At 39.0% G+C, this 17998-nt stretch overlaps 1 protein-coding gene across 1 annotated transcript in view; it reads left to right on the forward strand.

The window, feature by feature from the left end:
* TOX3 (TOX high mobility group box family member 3) overlaps positions 1-17998 on the forward strand; it is a 75260-nt gene that overhangs the window by 34183 nt on the left and 23079 nt on the right. The window contains exon 2 of the mRNA XM_086757775.1: positions 16362-16427. Within this exon, the coding sequence (XP_086613901.1) occupies positions 16362-16427 (66 nt within the window). The remainder of the gene's footprint in view (positions 1-16361; positions 16428-17998) is intronic.

The following is a 17998-nucleotide window of genomic DNA, read 5'->3' on the forward strand; positions in this document are numbered from 1 at the left end:
TGCGGAGGAAGCAGTGTCGTAAACATGAGCATTGTTTCAGCTTTGGAAAATCAATAATAAAGCTTTTGTATCGTAGTTTAATGTTTCTTACTTTTTGTATATAGACACGTGTACGCAGCGTTCCTTAAAAATTAAACGTAGCATCAATCTGTGTAGCTGCATAATTAGGTTGCGGCTCTTTTTGTTTTGCCCTTGTATATTTTTTTCTCTCTTCATGTTAAAATCTGTTGCTGTCAGTTGGTATCTGTGAACGCAAAGAATTCTTTTCTTTCCAAACAGCAAGGATCTTTTCTTAAAAGGAGAACTCTTTACGCCCTTCGCTTCATGTTTATTTAAAAGCTTAAAATCATTAGACCAAATCTCACTTTCTGCCCAACAGAAAATTGATTTTGCTGACAAAAATAGTGTGGACCTGAAAGGGAATATTCAGAAATATGCAAATAAGCAGAGACAGAAATCTGTTTGAGCAGCTGAACAAAGCAATCAAATTTTTCCCATTGAAAGTTTATTTAGCTTCACTGTGAACATTTTTGAACAAAATCATAAACTGCTGTTAGCAAAATACTTCTTTTTACAGGGAAAAGGAGATTCTTGCTAAGCAGAACTATTTTTAATACTCTACATTTTTCTGCCAGGTCTTATATTTACCAAATAAAGCACGTTGTAAATATTGAACAATACACCGATGTATTTCCTCGCAGTTTATAGCGCGCTGCGTGTTCTGGGTGGGTTCCAAGCAGTAGTTGGTATAAATGATACGCCAATCAAAATTATTTTTGTGACTGTAACCTGTTATAATGCCGTCTTTTATCTCAAGCGTCAACTTGATAGAAGCCAGGTCTCTTTTCTTAAGCTTTAACTCTTACGTGTAGAATTTCCCTCGCCCTGAACTAATCCTGCTTCTGTTCTGTAAGCTTTTTGGTAGCGTAATTTATCACCTGGTCATAGAAATCTTAATCATCACTGCTTCCATAAGGTCATGTGTACTTTATTCCTTCATCAGGAGCAAATTGTGTACAGGATATCTGACGTACTTCAGTGGCTGAGTAAGACTTGTAGATGTCCAACATGTCCCTTCCAGGCCAGTCTTCTAATAATTCAGCTTCTGTGTAAAAGCTGACTTTAAAAAAAAAAAAAAAATCACTATTGCCAGCAAGATGATTACTGAAAATTTGACCATTCCTATTGGTAAATAAATGCGTGGTTTCATAATGTGCCAGCTTTGTCATTATAGCTAGCTTAAGGAGTTCCTTCCTCCGCTCTTCATTCCTGCCCCAGATGAAAAAGAAACTTTAATTGCATTTACCTCCCCAAATCCTAATGAGTTCAGTGTTTCGTTTTTGCAGTGGGACCTCAAAGCCAGTTGCATCAGCATAAGCGAGGGGATACTGAGTGATGGAGTGAGTAACTAAACAAACAAGTGGGGAAGCTTGAAGCGCAATGCTTGATGAGATCTTCTCTGGAACTTGAGATCACCTAACGACGTGGCTGCGGGTGCCAGTGACTTGCAGTCACTGGGATGCCCTTTAGTTTGGTCCCCACCGCTGCTTATAGCGGAAATTGAGCCCTGTGTAACTGTTTTATGGACGCTGGAGATGCTGTACATCGCCTTTATTGTTGTTGATGCTCATTTGGAACGTTGACAACTCTGTTTAGATGGCCTGGGAACTTCTGGTGTGAGGGGCGTATGTGAAATTGCCATTTTTAGATTCTGATAATAATAAAAAAATCATTAATGAACTTGAAGCACTGTGATAATCACAAGCTGAACACCGTTCTGTGTCTCTGAAGGAGACAGAGGTGACTGAGCCAGCAGCATGGATTGTGCTTCAGAGGGGGTGAAGAGACCGGAAAGGGTTCTGACTTTTGCCAAATTCATGTTTATGGAGCAAAACATAGGAAGAGTGAACACAGTAGAAAGAGAATTCACATTTGAGTGAAGGGTTTATAGAGGCAATGAAGAGTTGCCGTATTTACAGAGATTGGGTGTTCTTTCAATTTAGTATTCCTTTTATGAAGTGTTTAACGTAAGGAGTGTAATCAATACGTGCACCCTCACTCCTTAGCCCCTTCTCACACATGCGTGGTAAATATTACCACATGGCAGAAACTTTACTCTTATCTGGAAGATGATACCCCTTTTATTTTTTTAATAGTAGCTAGTTTAGCTACAGATGACGTTCCAGTTACCTGAATACAGCATGCTCCACCACCACCTTCTGAATCAAATGGTGCAGCCTGGTTTATATTGCACTGGAAGAGTCTCCTGCACCACTTCTCATCTATCATTATTGGCTTCAGTGGTGGGAGGGAAGGTCCCACGCAGAGATGTGTGAAGGATCATCATGGGCATGTTACCCAGAGTGTGCCATGGACGTATTTGAGCATGGTCATGGACAACTGTTAGGAAGGCAAAAACATAAGATTGTATGGGAGACAAAGGAAAAACCTTTTTCTCTAGAGCTATGAGTGGCCTGGAATTATGACATTAATTTAAATTTCATAGTCACTGTTACAAGCTGTCCATTTCTTCAAAATACAAGAAGATGACCATTATATGAAAGTGTGTGTCGATACATATGCTTTGAATCGCTTCTAGATGCTCTCAAAACCATGTTTTACAAGATATCACAAACTTGTAAATATTTTTTTTTTAATTTTGAATACTTCTCCTTTGCTATATGTTGATCTTTCCACAAATTTTATTTTCGTCCCTTTTCTCTTAGCAGTTTTCAATTTATCTTTTCCTTATCTATCCGATAAGCTAATTTTTGTAATCCTGCTCTGATAATCGTTGTCTTGCTCTACCTCTCCATGGGCCTTTCGTTCACCCTTTCTCTGCCTCGTAGTACCCAGCATATGTACATCATTTTATAGCTCTTGTAGATCATTTTCATCTTAGCAAAACCAGACTATGTATATCATATTTGACAACTCCATTCTCCCATTGAAATACATATGGGGTTTTTTATGTTGTTCTTAACAAATTTTGAAAATACCATTGAGAAACCTTGTTTTGATTAGCAAAGGACATCTCTCTTCACTGGAGAACTGCTGAAATAATTCCAGGGCAGATCAGGCAAGCAATTACAGGCAAAACCGTTATCTTGAGGATGGTTTGGTTTGGGTTTGTTGGGGTTTTTAAGTCTAAAAATCACTGGACAATAAAGTATTGTCAGAAACAATTCCAGATGCTTATACAAATGAAGAGAAAGTCATGATTTATAATACCATGTAGTTTTTGCTGTGACCAATTAGTTATTTCCCTGCCCTTGGTTGGTATTTTCCTGGTTTGGTGGCAACATCACGTATTCTTCTGTTCCTGCCTTCTTCCTTGTGAGCACACCAACGCAGTGCAGTGTCTCCCTATTCAGGTAGAAAAAATGACTGAGAAATTTTATGGTAAAGCAAACTCTCCCCAGCTTTGCAGACAGTGAAGCAACCAACCTTGTGGATTCCCATGATTTGTTCTTTCTGTATACATATAAAGCCATTTTCATGTTTCATGCTCCCTTGCATGGTTTTGCATCGTTTCACTTCCTCACCAGAACTGGGTGTGGGGTTAGCAGTTCTCAACATGTATGCAACTTCGGTATCACAGAAACGTAATCTGTCTGTCGTAAAGCTTGACTAACGTTATTGTGTGATCCGAAAGATAATATAGTAACGACGCAGCTTTAGCCCTGGGTATTTGGAAAAAAACCCTGAATATATAGAATTTTCTGAGAGTGCACTGAGTGCAGGTCCCACTTCTACTATGCAAAGATTTCTGATCTCTGGGCAATTTTGTGTTCTAAGCTAGGATGGATTTACAAGGTTCAAGACAGAAAATAAAAATGGGAGAACTCCCGCTGTTTTGCAGGTAGTGGTAGCAGGCATCTGCCCGCCAGAAGCACCGGGTTGTGGTACAAAGTGTTATTTGGTTCCATCAGAATGGTTTGTGTATCAAAAATACTGTCTCAGAGGCACACAAAGAAATGTTTATGTAGAGCTCAGATCACTGCCGCGCCATCAGCTGATAAGGAAAACTTAAGCTTGCTACCTGAATATAGGCTTGTGACTTTTCCCATTTGACCTCCAATTGTTAATTGGCTTGTACTTTATGGATATTCCTAGGAGTGTCTTGCATGGTTTCTGAACATTCAGGCAAAGAAAGTTCATGAAGAGATTATGGCTAATTCATACACCTAGTCTGAATTCATACTAAAGCTAAATCTGATTGTTTTAAATTCAGCTCAGAAGTATTCAACTTCTTGCGTGTCTTTGGTGTGAATAGAGTGAGACACTGAATTGTCTCAGTCCACTAAATTAGGAGAATATTTTCAGAGCTATGGAACAGCTTGGCAGCAGAAATGCCACTAGGATCTGGTGTCTGTTATACTTCAATAAAAGGAACTCAAGAATTTGTGAGTATCCAAGCTCAGGCTTGCTCACATCAAGACATGAAAGGTAGTACTTGACTGTTCAAGAGAGTTTTTATTACCACTTTTAGGCATATATTGAAAAATGCTGGGTTTTTTTTATGGCATCTGAAAATAATAAGTGAGATGGCTGGTGTGCTTTTTAATATGCACTTAATTCTAACGCTAATTAGTCGTTAGTATTTTAAACCATCAGTGCTAACGATCACCTTGAAGACTCGAGAGGCCTGGCTTTCCTGTGGTCCTGGATGTTTCCAGCCCTGTATTTGTGAGGCTATTGATCAGGTTACATTTCAAATAAGATTATAAACAGAGCAACCTGATATTTCTTAACCAGAATTAATTTGCTTAATATAAGTTTTGAATATCTTAACATTAGGGTTTTCATGCTGGTTTTTTTTTTTTTTATTACTGGCAGTGAAGGTTTTGATTGAAGCTTTATTCATTTTGCTCTTCATAAATGGAATTTGCTGTGTACCCTTTGTGTGTCCTCAACTCTTGACAGAACCTCAGGGGCTGCAATCAATATCAGAAGTAATTTCTGTGCCCACTTACAAGAAGAAATACAGTGACCCAATTAAGTGAAGAAAATGCTAGACTGTAGTAATGGATGAAAATGCAATTAAAGTAGGTTACTCACCTACAAAATAAAGTTTCTGCTGCCCAAAACCTTGCCTTTAGGTTGAAATGAAACAGTGGGAAGCTAAAGATAGATAAATTAAGGCTGATTAGTCTCAGTGGCATAAATTAGGAATACAGGCTAGCATGAGGGATTATTCCACTCTTAAATTTAATTCTCTTCTACTCTTACTGCAGAGCATTGCATCCCATTCATTCTTGCATCTTTAAATAAAGTTAGTTGTTGCTGAAGACTCTCCCGAGGCCTCCCTGCTTGTGGGATTTGTAATCCAGGCCCAACTAAAAATAGTGGTGAAATCCTCTGGGTTTAAGGTTGATGTAAGATAAAGAAACAGGAGGAAGCGATGTGTTATGTGCCTGTTTCCAAAACGCGTCTGTAATCTACATTATATTGACACATGTCGTTTTTCCAAATTGGAAAATGTCTTCACCTGAGGAAAGTTCCCAAATCTTGTGGGTGATTTTCTTGTACAAGGCCTGTTCTGACAAGGTTTGGCGTATGAAATCCTTGAGCCTCATCTGTGCTCCCCTCTTCTTCTCACGTAGAAGGACATTGCTGTGCTACAGCTTAGAGCTTTGGTTGGGGGTAACCATCATGGACTATCGCTGGAGCTGGTGTGTTTCTGGGTGGCTTTTCTGTGTTTCTCGTTCAGATACGCGTGTAATAAGAGCAGAGTTACATCCTACAGGCTGCCTTCGCAGTCGATGGCCTTGCTTTGCACAGCCTTGCGTGTAACAAAGTGGAGTTAATACAGACTTTTTAAAAATTTCTGGTTTTCTATTTGATTATGATTAGTATTTCTAAAGTGGAAAGTATTTAATTTCAGAAAAAAAAAATGTGACATCAACATGACTGAGAGTTGAGATATTTAAGATTTCATGCATGCACTGATTTTAGCCTGAAAGTGCCTTGACTAATCCTCCATTATGATCATTATAAAATGTCTACATCTGCTTCACCCTTTCTCTATCAATTTTATATTTAAAACTTGATACAATTTGCTAGTGTAGTAGAGCCGGATCGCAGTCTAGAATGGAATTTACAATTTTGGCTGGAGTGAGTGAAATTTGATATAAGGTTCTAAGAAAAGCTACTTACCGCCCAATTGCAGTATAATCACATCACTTCAAATTCGTGTGAGAAAATGTTACAGTAATCTTGAATATAGTGATATAAAACTATTTCTTGGGATTCCAAGAATAAAATGCTGTCATTATGTTAAGAAATGCTCAGATTCAATGCTTAGACAGCTTATATAAAATAAATATGGGGGGGTAGATGTGGTTAACACCTTGGTTGTATGAGCTGAATGCCTCGAAGAGGAAAGTGGAACAGAAATGTTCATGTGGCTATAACAGTCCTGTATTTATGTGTTTTCCCTCAAAAAAGCTGTAAAAATAACCCATACAGCAGTTAAAAATAAACTGTTAAGGGTAAAAGGATATGCAAATAGGGGTGTAGAGTGGTCTTACAGCCCTGCTGAGGGGGAGTTAATGAAGGGTCCTCAGTGCTGACCTTGGGGCAGGAGGCGGCATGGGACCGCTCTCCCTCGGGACCTCTCAGGTCCCGTGTGCGCTGGAGGACTCTTGTCCCCGACTGGAGCACGATGTAGCAGCCTCCAGTTGGGGCAGCAGGTGCTGGCCTGGATGCTTCTATCCCAACCCCAAGGTGCATGGGAAGGTAGATTGGAGGGGCAGCCCCGGAATCAGGTCCACAGATCGGGTTTGGGTCTTCCTTGCAAGTTATTTCAAAGTGCCATGTGTATGTGTGGAGGCTGTTCTGAGAGACTGTTGGATCTTCTTCCATTTGGTAAATGTCATGGAGAATAGAGGTGTTTCCACCATCCCACCTGGCTGTGGAACGGGAGCAATAGTGCTTTACCCTTGCTTCGGTTCTTTAGAGCGGTCGTGGAGAAAGCTTAACTGCCATCTGATGTTGTCAGAAATAATATCTTGAGCTGTTTAGATACATGTAACTCTTGAAATACATACATTGAATGGATGCTGTGAAAGGCCTCTCATGAGGCCTTTCTCATGTGGAATCTAAATCGCTACGAAGTTGTAGAAAAAAACAAGAGACCTGGCCATGTAAATTCTTTTGGCATTTTAGCAATGTATCCTTTCCATAACACTTAGGTCAAATCTGTTTTATTCCAACAACAAGTATGTGCTCATGAGAGTGATCATTAAAATAATCATGCAGTTTATCACCACAAACAACTCTCGGTTAAAAAGCAAAGAAAACACGTTCTTTATATATTCATATATTTCTAAACAAATACTTAAACTACAGTGGCCTCTCCTTGGCTTTGTTACTGAATGTGTTTATCTTAACGTTTGGTCTCTCTCCATTTTAACTTTCAGGCAACAAGAGGGTGTGATGATGGTGAATGTGCTTCAGAACTCTTTGAAATAACATCTGTAGCATCCTGTGAGCTCTCTTTTATGTGAAACTTAGTGGGTTGGCCTAAGTTTGGTGTTTGTATCAGCCTTCTACAGAGGAAAACTAGCCTTAGTGTATGTAGGTGGATGCAGAGATACACCCAGAATCCAGGTTTGATTCTCCATTTTACTGCCTTTTGAAGGCGAAGTGGGCAGAATGGAAAAAAAATCCATTCTTGTCTCCAAAGAGCCAAAATGGTAAATGGAAACTCTTTGAGCATGTGACAGGAAAACACGTGGTGTGTTTGTTTTGGAAAGAGCTTTCAGGATTCAGACTAATTGTATAACACCTTTATCTTGTATAAGTAATGGGACCAGGGCTGCGTTTTGGACCACCTTTTAATATTGATGCCTTTAAATATGGAATAAGTAGCATTTAAAATCTGGCATATATTGAATTGCCTTTGCCTGTCAGTCAGCAGAGTAATAGTAACACCGTGCATATTCATGCAAAGTTACTTCTTGCATATAAAAACTTCTATAGACTGTATCCTCCTTGAGAGATCTGAAAATGTCTAACATGAGACTGTTAAATATTCCGTTCATTACTGTTCTTAAGACTCGCACAGTATCACTCTTGGCAAAATATCATTCAGTTACTGCTTTTGGCCACAGAATTCGCTGAAGGAGTTCATATTCAAGAGTTTGGCTGGAATTAGAGAGATTAAGTCAGTGCTTTTTATTGTTATTGTCGAAGTTTTTATTTGCTGGCTGAAAGCTTTTAAAGTCACTTCAAATATTTTCATTCTAATTGCTTTTCTAAAACTTTAAAATCTATGCTATCTGCAAACAGTGTGTCTGATGGAGATTTGAGGATGTATGCATAAAATATAAATGTCTATTTTTCTTTAGGATCTTGCTCAAGTATTTTATCCCACTGAGATTTTTTTTGGCTCTTAGCAAAGAGTAGAGAATGTGTGTGTACATATATACACACACACACATGCACAGACACACGGATATAAACATATATATATATGCAAATCAGCATGGCAGATGTTCAAGCCTCAAAAATGGGAACCTAAATGGTCCCCTGAATTAAAGGCTTTTAAGATTTTAAATATCAAAAGACTGTCAAATTTATGATTGTGCAGACTTATGTACAGATTCAATAATTAATGAACCACTAATGAGATTATTCACTTGCCTAAAATTCAGTATTGGGGATGCGACTGCAAAACCAGGTACTTAGATAAATTTATTTTATGATTTTGTGCTCCCGTGTTGTTGGCTAGTTGCTCATCAGTGATGTGGCCTTAAGCAAATGCTGCTTTCTGGGGTGCCATCCCCTATAGGAACTCCTTTTGTTTTCGGTGGGGCCTGCATTTCCTCCTGGTGATCGCAGCATCCAGGTGCGGTATGGTAGAGAATCCTGGTGTGGAAGAGACTGTGAGAAACAACAGTCGTGTAGTAAGGTCTGGTGGCCAAAGTCATCAAGGCTAACGCTTCCCGGCTGGTTTTTCACATGTACAGAAAGGTCTTGTCTAGAAAATTTGTAGGCAGAACCTAGCAAGAAATAAACCCACTTCCAGAAGATATCTACTGAAAGTAAGAATACCGCTGTAATCTATCTCAGAAAGCTGATTTTTATTGTACTATCCTATAGTAATCACGAATCATAAATCCGCTGTACAAATGTGAATGGGAAGGCTCAAGTATAAACTTGGCGTACGTTGATACCTGTTAACTGGTGGTCTAGTACTTCATGAAATTCTTCAAAAATTATATCTTTTGTTGACAAAAGCATTATCTCAGGGCACGTACACTGCACGCACACAGAACCACCCCAGTTTGGTCTTTAATGCAACTGGGACGCATTATCTGCTTACTGACGTTTGCTCAAAGGCTGATCCAAATGGGAAGGCCTCTGGTCCAACTCTCCATCTCCTTTACATCCAGCAAATCAGTCCTTAAACTCTGTTAGCTGTATGTTGTCTGTGGTAAATAATGTAAATAACACCTCTTCCATCTGCAGCGTGTGCCGTTTCTTCCAAAACGTTAGCATCCTGCCAGAGGACTACAGAGATTTTTAAGGGTAGCTCTGTAGTGTCAAAATCATGGATATAATTTTGCATTCTGAGATAAAATGACTTCTTTCTTTGTTTACAAGGTTTTAAAATTCAGCCTTTAGAAGAAGCTTCATTCACTTACAGTAATACCAATCTCTAACAACTTCGCATCTGTGAACCAGCTACTAAAATCTGCCTCGTTGTTTCTAGTAACAAAAATAAAACAGAATACTCGTATTTTATAAAATAATACGAATGCCGCCTACTGCTTCTGAGCTATCGTGAAGGACTTGCTCTTCCAGAAAAGAGCACTCTGCTCCTGCTAGGAACGCATCATACTTAAACATAAAGCCTCTGCAGAGATTAGCTGGGTATCCATCCACAGCAGAAGTGATTGGGTAATGCTCGTCTGTTCGTTGAGAAAATAAATTGTGTTTCCTGATGAGAAAAAACAATATTTAATTTAATACATCTGGTGGGGACACTGCTGTTCAGAGACAGTGATAGTTTATACTATTTAAAAAAAAAAAATAAAGAAAAGCCCCCTCTCCCAACCCTCCTCCCACTCCATCACTTCTGTTGCCAGAATAATTTTAGTGTATATTGTTTTGTTTGGAGTAATCAGGCTGAAGTAGCATTAGTCCAGCTTCTCATCTTTTAATTACAGACGGTTTATTGTCTATGCTGCCCCACTTTCTGCATGATTCCCCACCAGCCAGCTAGACTTAGCAATCTCCATTAATTTAATTTGGCATTTCATTCAATCAGACAGGCTGTGAACATGATGAATTTTTTTTTTCTAAAATAACACAATGCTCATTCTTAATTGATGTCCTTATCAGACATTGTATTTGCCAGAGCTGTAATTATTGGTCAGGCAGCAAAATCAAATCTGCCCAAATGCAGTGAAGATGTTCTCTGGTGAAATTATTAAGATACAGTACTTAGACCTGCAAAGTAATTTAGTTTTGGTCTGTAATTACATCTTTTGGGATCGTTATCTTTCTTTTTACTCAGAAGGATAGTGTAACCTCAGAGGAATTAATTTGCCAGATATGAAGATGGAACTGAGATCCTTGCCATAATATATATTTGTACAAGTAGATATTATTCTATATAAAAAATTTGAGCACACTCACACTGTAAAAGAAGGATTTCATTAATGGCCGTACTTTTTAAAATATGGCTTCTAATTTTATTGCAGAAATACTGGAAGTGTGATCAGCTGAAGCTGCCATTAAGTGATAAATTGGCATAAAAAAGGATAGTTACACATCCAAATTCTATCTGAAATGGAAATGCAAGCAGATATGTAGTGCTGTGACAGAAGAAGTTTGGAGGTAGTTCTGCAGGTGGTCGTTCAGCATTGAGCCAGTGAGAATTTTGTCTGGTGATGCTATCCTGAGAAACTTTAAATGTGTGTTTTGGCTAAACCTTAACTAATGATTACGAAAGGACTGTTACGATAGCTAATTTTGAACTCTGTTTTGCAGTACGTGTTGGGATAGAGTTTTCTTTAATAAACATGAGGGTGGAGGAGTGGATTCTGTAATAATTCTATTATTTTTAAAAATTTATTCTCAGATGTACAATATGTAGTCTAGGAGTATGGAATTGCAATAATTCCACTTAAGCAAAATGTAAATATCCTGGTTAGTTGTGAGATGATGATAAAATGTGTTTCATTTCTCTTCTGGATATATTTTGTTTGAATTTTTCATTTGAGACGTTTATTCGCATTCCATGGCTTTGGTGGTATTTTCTGCGGGAACGATGACCCTTCCAGTGGCTTCTTCTTCCTTGTGGTTGCACTGTTAAATTAAGCAACGTTATTATAAAAATAATTATTTAGAAAATCTAGTGTATTTGCCTGATGAACCTAATTTTACTGTTGAGTGTGAAAATACTAGTAGAATTAAAATTAATTTTTGTTCCATTGAGATGCTCAGGTAAAAGTCTGGGCTCCTCTCTGTCTGGTTTTAAGTTACTGCCTCATTTCTGTGATTGTGCTTTTTTGGCAATGAACAGTGGGTGTGAGTTCTAATTTTTGCCAGATTAGAGTTGTACCACTATTGAGTTGGTTTAAAGACAGAAATGTAGACAGTTGTAATGATGTACTAATGACCAAATACTGTAAGTAAAATAATTTCTCCATTAAAATCAGTAGCAAAATTCCCATTAAGTGTTAGAGATTCAAAGTTTATTCTGTTTGTCCCTAACACCTTAAAATCAGTTAACAGGCTTTACTTTTTAGCCTTTTTGGAATATTATGATTTTGTGGTATAAACTTCTCTTTTGGTTGTTTTATTTCTTGCTATGGCTTTTGACTTGTCGCAGTTGCAAAGGAAGGGCCCAGGCAGTAGCCACTATTTAACTTTTTGAGATTTTTCTAAAGATTTTTTTTTTTTTGGTAGGAATTCAGAATCTGTGGACATTGAATCGCTGATTTGTATCTCAAATTGCCAAGGTTTTCTATGAAGTTCATCACATCAGGCATCTTTCTTGAAACAACCATTCCTTGGGTCACATGATTTCGTGAGTCTTGGAGCTCCAGTGAGTGCAAACCGTAGCTTGAAAACGCAGGTAGCATTGTGCTGTGCTGATTCCAAGTGGCTAATCCCTTGATTTGCAAACAGGTATCGCAGAATCATAGAATGGTTTGGGTGGGAAGAGACCTTTAAAGGCCACCCAGTCCAACGCCCCTGCAAGAAGCAGGGACATCTCCAACCAGATCAGGTTGCTCAGAGCCCCATCCAGCCTGGCCTTGAACGTTTTCAGGGATGGGGCATCCACCACCTCTCTGGGCAACCTGGGCCAGTGCTCCACCACCCTCAGTGTAAAAAATTTTTTCATTATGTCCAATCTGAATCTCCCTCCCTCTATTTTGAAACCATTACCCCTCGTCCTATCACACCAGGCCCTGCTGAAGAGTTTCTCCCCATCTTTCCTGCAGCCCACTTTAGATACTGGAAGGCTGCTGTAAGGTCTCCCCAGAGCCTCCTCTTCTCCAGGCTGAACAGCCCCAGCTCTCTCAGGCTGGCCTCACAGGAGAGGTGCTGCAGCCCTCTCATGGCCTCCTCTGGACCCACTCCATGTCCTTCTGATGTTGGGGTCTCCAGTGCTGGCCTAGGAGGTTTGGTCCATGAAAACATGCACTTTGCTGAAGTGGACAGTGATACAGTTTTTATATTGCCAAGCCTGGGCAGGAGTTGGTTTGATCTTCGTTAGGGCATGCATTGGGGAAGGAATAGAGGACAGGAATCTTCTCTTAGCATTGCAAATACACGCACTTCCTAAAAAAGATGAATAAGGCTAGATGTTGGGCTTCAGGTTTGGTAGTCAAAACTAAGAGAAGAGCTTCAACAACCTGTTTTAGAAATAATCCATTTTCTTGACGTTCTTTATACAAGATATTAGTAAGCAAACATCCAGTCTCTTTCATTACAGCCTTCATGTTGGTTCTTACTGGTTTCAGTAGGGCCAAGATTCAATTCACAGGCCATTGCAACATAAACAAGCAGAGGACTGCACTGTCATAGATCTGATGCAGTGATTTGCATGAAGAATGAAAGCTGTGACTCACAACGCGTTCAGAAGAGGTTTCGTTTGTCTGCAGTATGTTTTACGAACTCAGCATATGCGTATGGTTTCTGTTGGTTCGCTGTGGTAGTCGTGCTTAGTATATTTATCGAAACTTAGGATGGAGTTTGCTGAACTGCTGAAATCAAAGGAAACAGAGTAGTTTGTAAAACTGTTATGGTTTGGATTTGGATGATGTTGCAGAAGTTGCTTGAAAGGGCAAAGATTAAAGCTATTTGGTAAAAACGGGCTGATGATATGTTTTGCTGAAGGAAGCTGAAAAGATTTTATTCTTTTGTAGTTAGGAGAGTGAGGATGCTCTGAAATCTCTAGATGCAAAAGGTTATGCAAAATCTTGCTCATGGCTATGGCCAAGTGATTTGCAAAGCATCCCAACTCCAGCACGAAACAAAAAGGTGGCTGGACGGGGTGCTGCATCCGAATCTCTCTCTGCCCCGGGGAGGTGCAGCAGGTGGGACCTGCAGGGGTCAGCAAATTGTTGGGTCTTGCCTGTAATTTGGATGCCTGCTGTCAGCTGTAGCAACACTCCAGGATGTTCATGAGGAGTCTGAGCAAGGGATCCTTCAGAAAATAAAGGGAGAAAACTGTTGACCGCAACAAGAGTAACTTCACAAAAAACATCCTTCCCAGATTATTTGACTAAAATAGACAAGAACCCCTTGTTCTATGTGGAATGATTTATAACTGTTCCCAGCTGATCACAAAGTGTTTCTAAATTAAAAGCCATTAATTATAGCCTTATATAGATACAGAGATATGCAAGAAGTGCTTTGTAATTCCAGCTCCGCACTTCAGGTGAGAGCTTTTTAAATTACTTGGCCCGCTGGAGCCACCTGCTTGGCTGAACGCGGAGGGCCCCGTGTTGTGGTACTCACCAGCGCGTTGCTGTGTTAACACTGCTACTGATTTTTCTCATTTCTCCAGGGCAAATACTAATTAATGGATACAATTCACAGCTGATTAGCTGGAGTTTCTTCAGTAATTACATTCGCAGACTAACTGTTCAGAAGAGGATTTCTAACCCAGTTCTTATTTCACTCCAAGCTTAATTTGTTTTTTGAATTGTTTGGGTCCTTAAGATAATAACCATTTTATTTGCTTTTGTTGCTATAGGTACTATTAGGTAATAAGGAACTTTAATCTTAGGAATACTCGCAGATAATTGTTGTGTGCCTTCAATGGATTTCTAATTCAGGGACAAAAACTAAGTTTAAATAATACTGGTTATGATCCATACCAACAAAAGCTTAAATATGCCAGGTTCTGACATCTGTGCCTGAGTCATACACAAATTGGGTCTTAAATATTTGTAGCCCTAGAACAGAATGAATCTAAGGATACGTACTTGCAACTTTTAGCTTTGACATTCCTCATTATGTCATTTACTTCCAGTCTTAATAAAATGGAAAACTATGTTGTCGCTTTCCCCTTTGTTCAGCTTTAATTAAACAAAAAGGAAGAAAACCGCTTGGCAACCAGAACAGCAGTAGCTGCAGTGTGAAGAATATGTGTAGATCAAAACAATACAGAATTTTACTCTTCAAGGTAAAAAATTGGCTACGTTGCCATTGTGAGGCCCTGGAGCCCACAGGATGCTGAGCTCGTTAAAGACAGAGGGTTTGTTCCCACGTATTTATCCCGTGTTAGAGCTAGACTGGCCTGTTGCACCTGTGTGCTTACGTATCGTTTGAAAAACTCATTTAATTTCTTTTTGTTACTGTAGAAAGAACAGCTCTATTGGAGCCGTTAGAGTTTTTCATGTAAATCCTTCTTAGTTTGCCTCTGACTGACATGAAAAAAATCCACCCTGTCGATCTCGCTGTCGGGCTGAAGTGCTGTGTCTTTGTGAAACAAATCCACAGGCATGCACACACACATCCTTACGTGCCAAAACAGTAATTTGAATGTGCAATTTTCTTTGACTTTTTTAATCTGCAAAAATGGGTGACATCTGGGCTTTTAAAAATGGATGACATTACTCGAGTATCGGCATAGCTGGGGATGGCAGAGTTTTAATAGCTACGAGGCAGCCTACATGTTGTGTTAAGGCCTCTGCTGCTTAACGTGTTAGAGGTTGAAAGATTCAGCGTGTTAAGTACGCGAATGGAATTTCATACTTAAAGATGAGGAATCTTGTCTCATATTTCTTCCTCCTCGTGATTATCTTCTGATTTTGTTGATGTCTCGTTTTATCAGTCAGACAATTCATCAGGTACATGAGGCTCCAATTCTTTGTGTCCACCTTCTTTTTTTCATCCTCTATGACTATAATTTCCTCTTCTTCTTCCTCCCTACTTGCCTTTAACTTTCAATCTTACTTTTAGAAATGGATTTTGGAGTTTTCAGGGAAAAAGCCTTTCTTGTAAGGATGGCTGTGGCCCCACCACTGCTCTGGGATGCTGCAGCAACTGGAGAGTCAGTCTGCAAAAGAAAAAAGTACTTATCTTCATCAACAAATGTTCACACTTCAGAGTTTGGAAGGAATGACTCTCTGGCATCCGAGAGGATTGTGTCAGATCATGTGCGTGTGAGAGGAGTTGGACCTCAGTGGGAGAAAGTGGGCGCTTGGCCCACTCCACCCTGGGCAGATCTCAGGGTCTCCATGTGATACAATTTCTCTGATTTGCAAAATCTTGTGGTGTTAATGTTGACTGGGGGCGTGGGAGCCCAGCTGGAATGAAGGGGAGACAAAGGGGGATTGTTTGGCTTTTTAATTTTGTGGAAAGAATGGGATTTTAAGAACAGCGCTGCAGATTCTCATTCTTCCCCTTATTGACCTTCATTTCTTGAAAAACCAGTCTACTTGGAACAGTAATACACCAGCTATTCTAGCTGCTGCAGTCCTCCAGATCAGGATCACCTGCAGAAATATTATAACGTGTGTCAGGAAAGATGTAGGAGACTCAAAATGTCTTTTCTGGAGAATAGCCTTTCTCTAACGGACGCTTACTTTGCAAAGTACCCTCTAGGCCCGTGGAGCGGCTTTGCCACGTGGACAGAGTTGCAGAGATACACTTGGATGTCTTCCATGTGCAGACCTCGGGATGCAGGGTGTTTAATAATAATAATAATAATAATATTGAATCCAATCTAGTTCTGACTTCAAAGAACATCTGCAAAATTACATCTTAACTGTTTGTTGTTTTGGTTTGTTTTTTTTTTGTTCCCCAACTTTTTCTATGCCGGTGATGGGGTAAAGAAAAGTTTATTGTGGCATGCATTAAAATCCAAATATTTATTTTTCTTTCAGTTTGGAAACAATAACAACTACATGAACATGGCAGAGGCAAATAATGCGTTTCTTGCTGCAAATGAGGTAGATGTTTTTCTTTTTTATCTATGCTCATATGCTGCTGTTTGCTTTGATAATTTACAGACTTTGAATGGATGAAGAGTGAAGTGCTGAATTTCTGTGTGTTTTATGGAGCACAAAATAAAGACTTTAATGAGAAAGAAAATAACCTGACAGCTCTCCATAACTAGTCAATTTAGCTGTCCATAAGGCTGTTACTTACATAGCATGTCAATAGAAACAAATCTACTTTATGTATGAAAAAAATTATAAACAGAAGGAAACAAATAAAAAGCACAGTAGGTGTACGCGTTGAAAGCAAGCTTAGTAATAGTCATTACTGGCTAATGGGCTAGTTTCTGTTCTAGAAAGAAACGTTTTAATTTGGGTTCTTCATACTCATCTAAGCTAGAAAACCAAAACCAGCTTTGTTGCCTGAAGTGTACGTGCTGCGCAAAGCAAACTTGTGACCGGGATCAAGAGTACGTGCCATAAATGATCTTCCCAATGTGAGGAAAGGTTAGAAAAGTGGGCAGCCTTGGTTTTACGTGTTCTTGGTGGTGACTCGGTCGTAGGTATTCTCGTGCACTTTGAAAAAAAGGATCTTGGAGAAAATAAGCAGAAAGGTGCAACAATAAATGCAAAGGTTAGAATTAAGAGTCGTATTTTATGAATCATTTATACAATGGTCACCATCTCTTTTTACCCAGCAAGACTGCTTAGATAAGGGAATATTGTTTGGCACAGGCTGCAGTGTTATTTGTGATAATGAACACAAACCCCATCTGTAATGACAACATGATGTTTCTTTCTGTAGAATTTCTTTCCTACATTTGAATCAAACATTGATGAAAGCTCTGCTGCCAGCAGCTGTTCAGACACAATTTAATTCCAGCTGTGATAATTCACCGTGTCAGACATTGGCTGTTATATGTTGATACAACAGTTCTCCAGATTTGCATTTTTATCAAAAGGAACAAATGTTTTGAACATTTCAGTACAGATGGCATTTAACCGTGCACACAGTTGTGGGTTTTTTTAAACGTGTAAGATATAAATATTTGAAAAGTTAATAACTTCAAAACTGTGATTGGTAAGATAAATCCCACAAATGTTATACCATCTTTTGGTCATAACGGCACCTTTCTGCAATCCCAAATTGCATACTATTCAGGCACCTTTTACAGACTGAATAGCCAGTGATTTGGATTTAAGACTTCACTATGGGGCTTGCGTTCTTTGTAGATTGCATCTATTTCCTCCTCATTCCTAGGTCCATTATATCTTTTTTAAAAGAGATATATATGTATTTGGACAAGTTATATTGTGAGAATTAAATTCACATTTAAAAAATGTTAAGGTATTCATCAATTTACTCTCCCATTTGCAGTAAGCTGTAAGTATTAAGATGAATACTGCTTTTCTAAGTAAAATATTGTATTATTATCTAGCTGTGTTATATATTTATACAGCTGTCCTAGAGTTATTCTGTTAGATGGGAAAAAAAGACCCAATTCTTATAATTACTGCTACCTCATAAATATGTCAAGTGACGAGAGTTCAAACATGCTGTAATAATACTGATTTTGCTGAAC

This window comes from Chlamydotis macqueenii, chromosome 13, assembly GCF_036417535.1.
Source record: "Chlamydotis macqueenii isolate bChlMac1 chromosome 13, bChlMac1.mat, whole genome shotgun sequence".
Classification (NCBI taxonomy): domain Eukaryota; kingdom Metazoa; phylum Chordata; class Aves; order Otidiformes; family Otididae; genus Chlamydotis; species Chlamydotis macqueenii.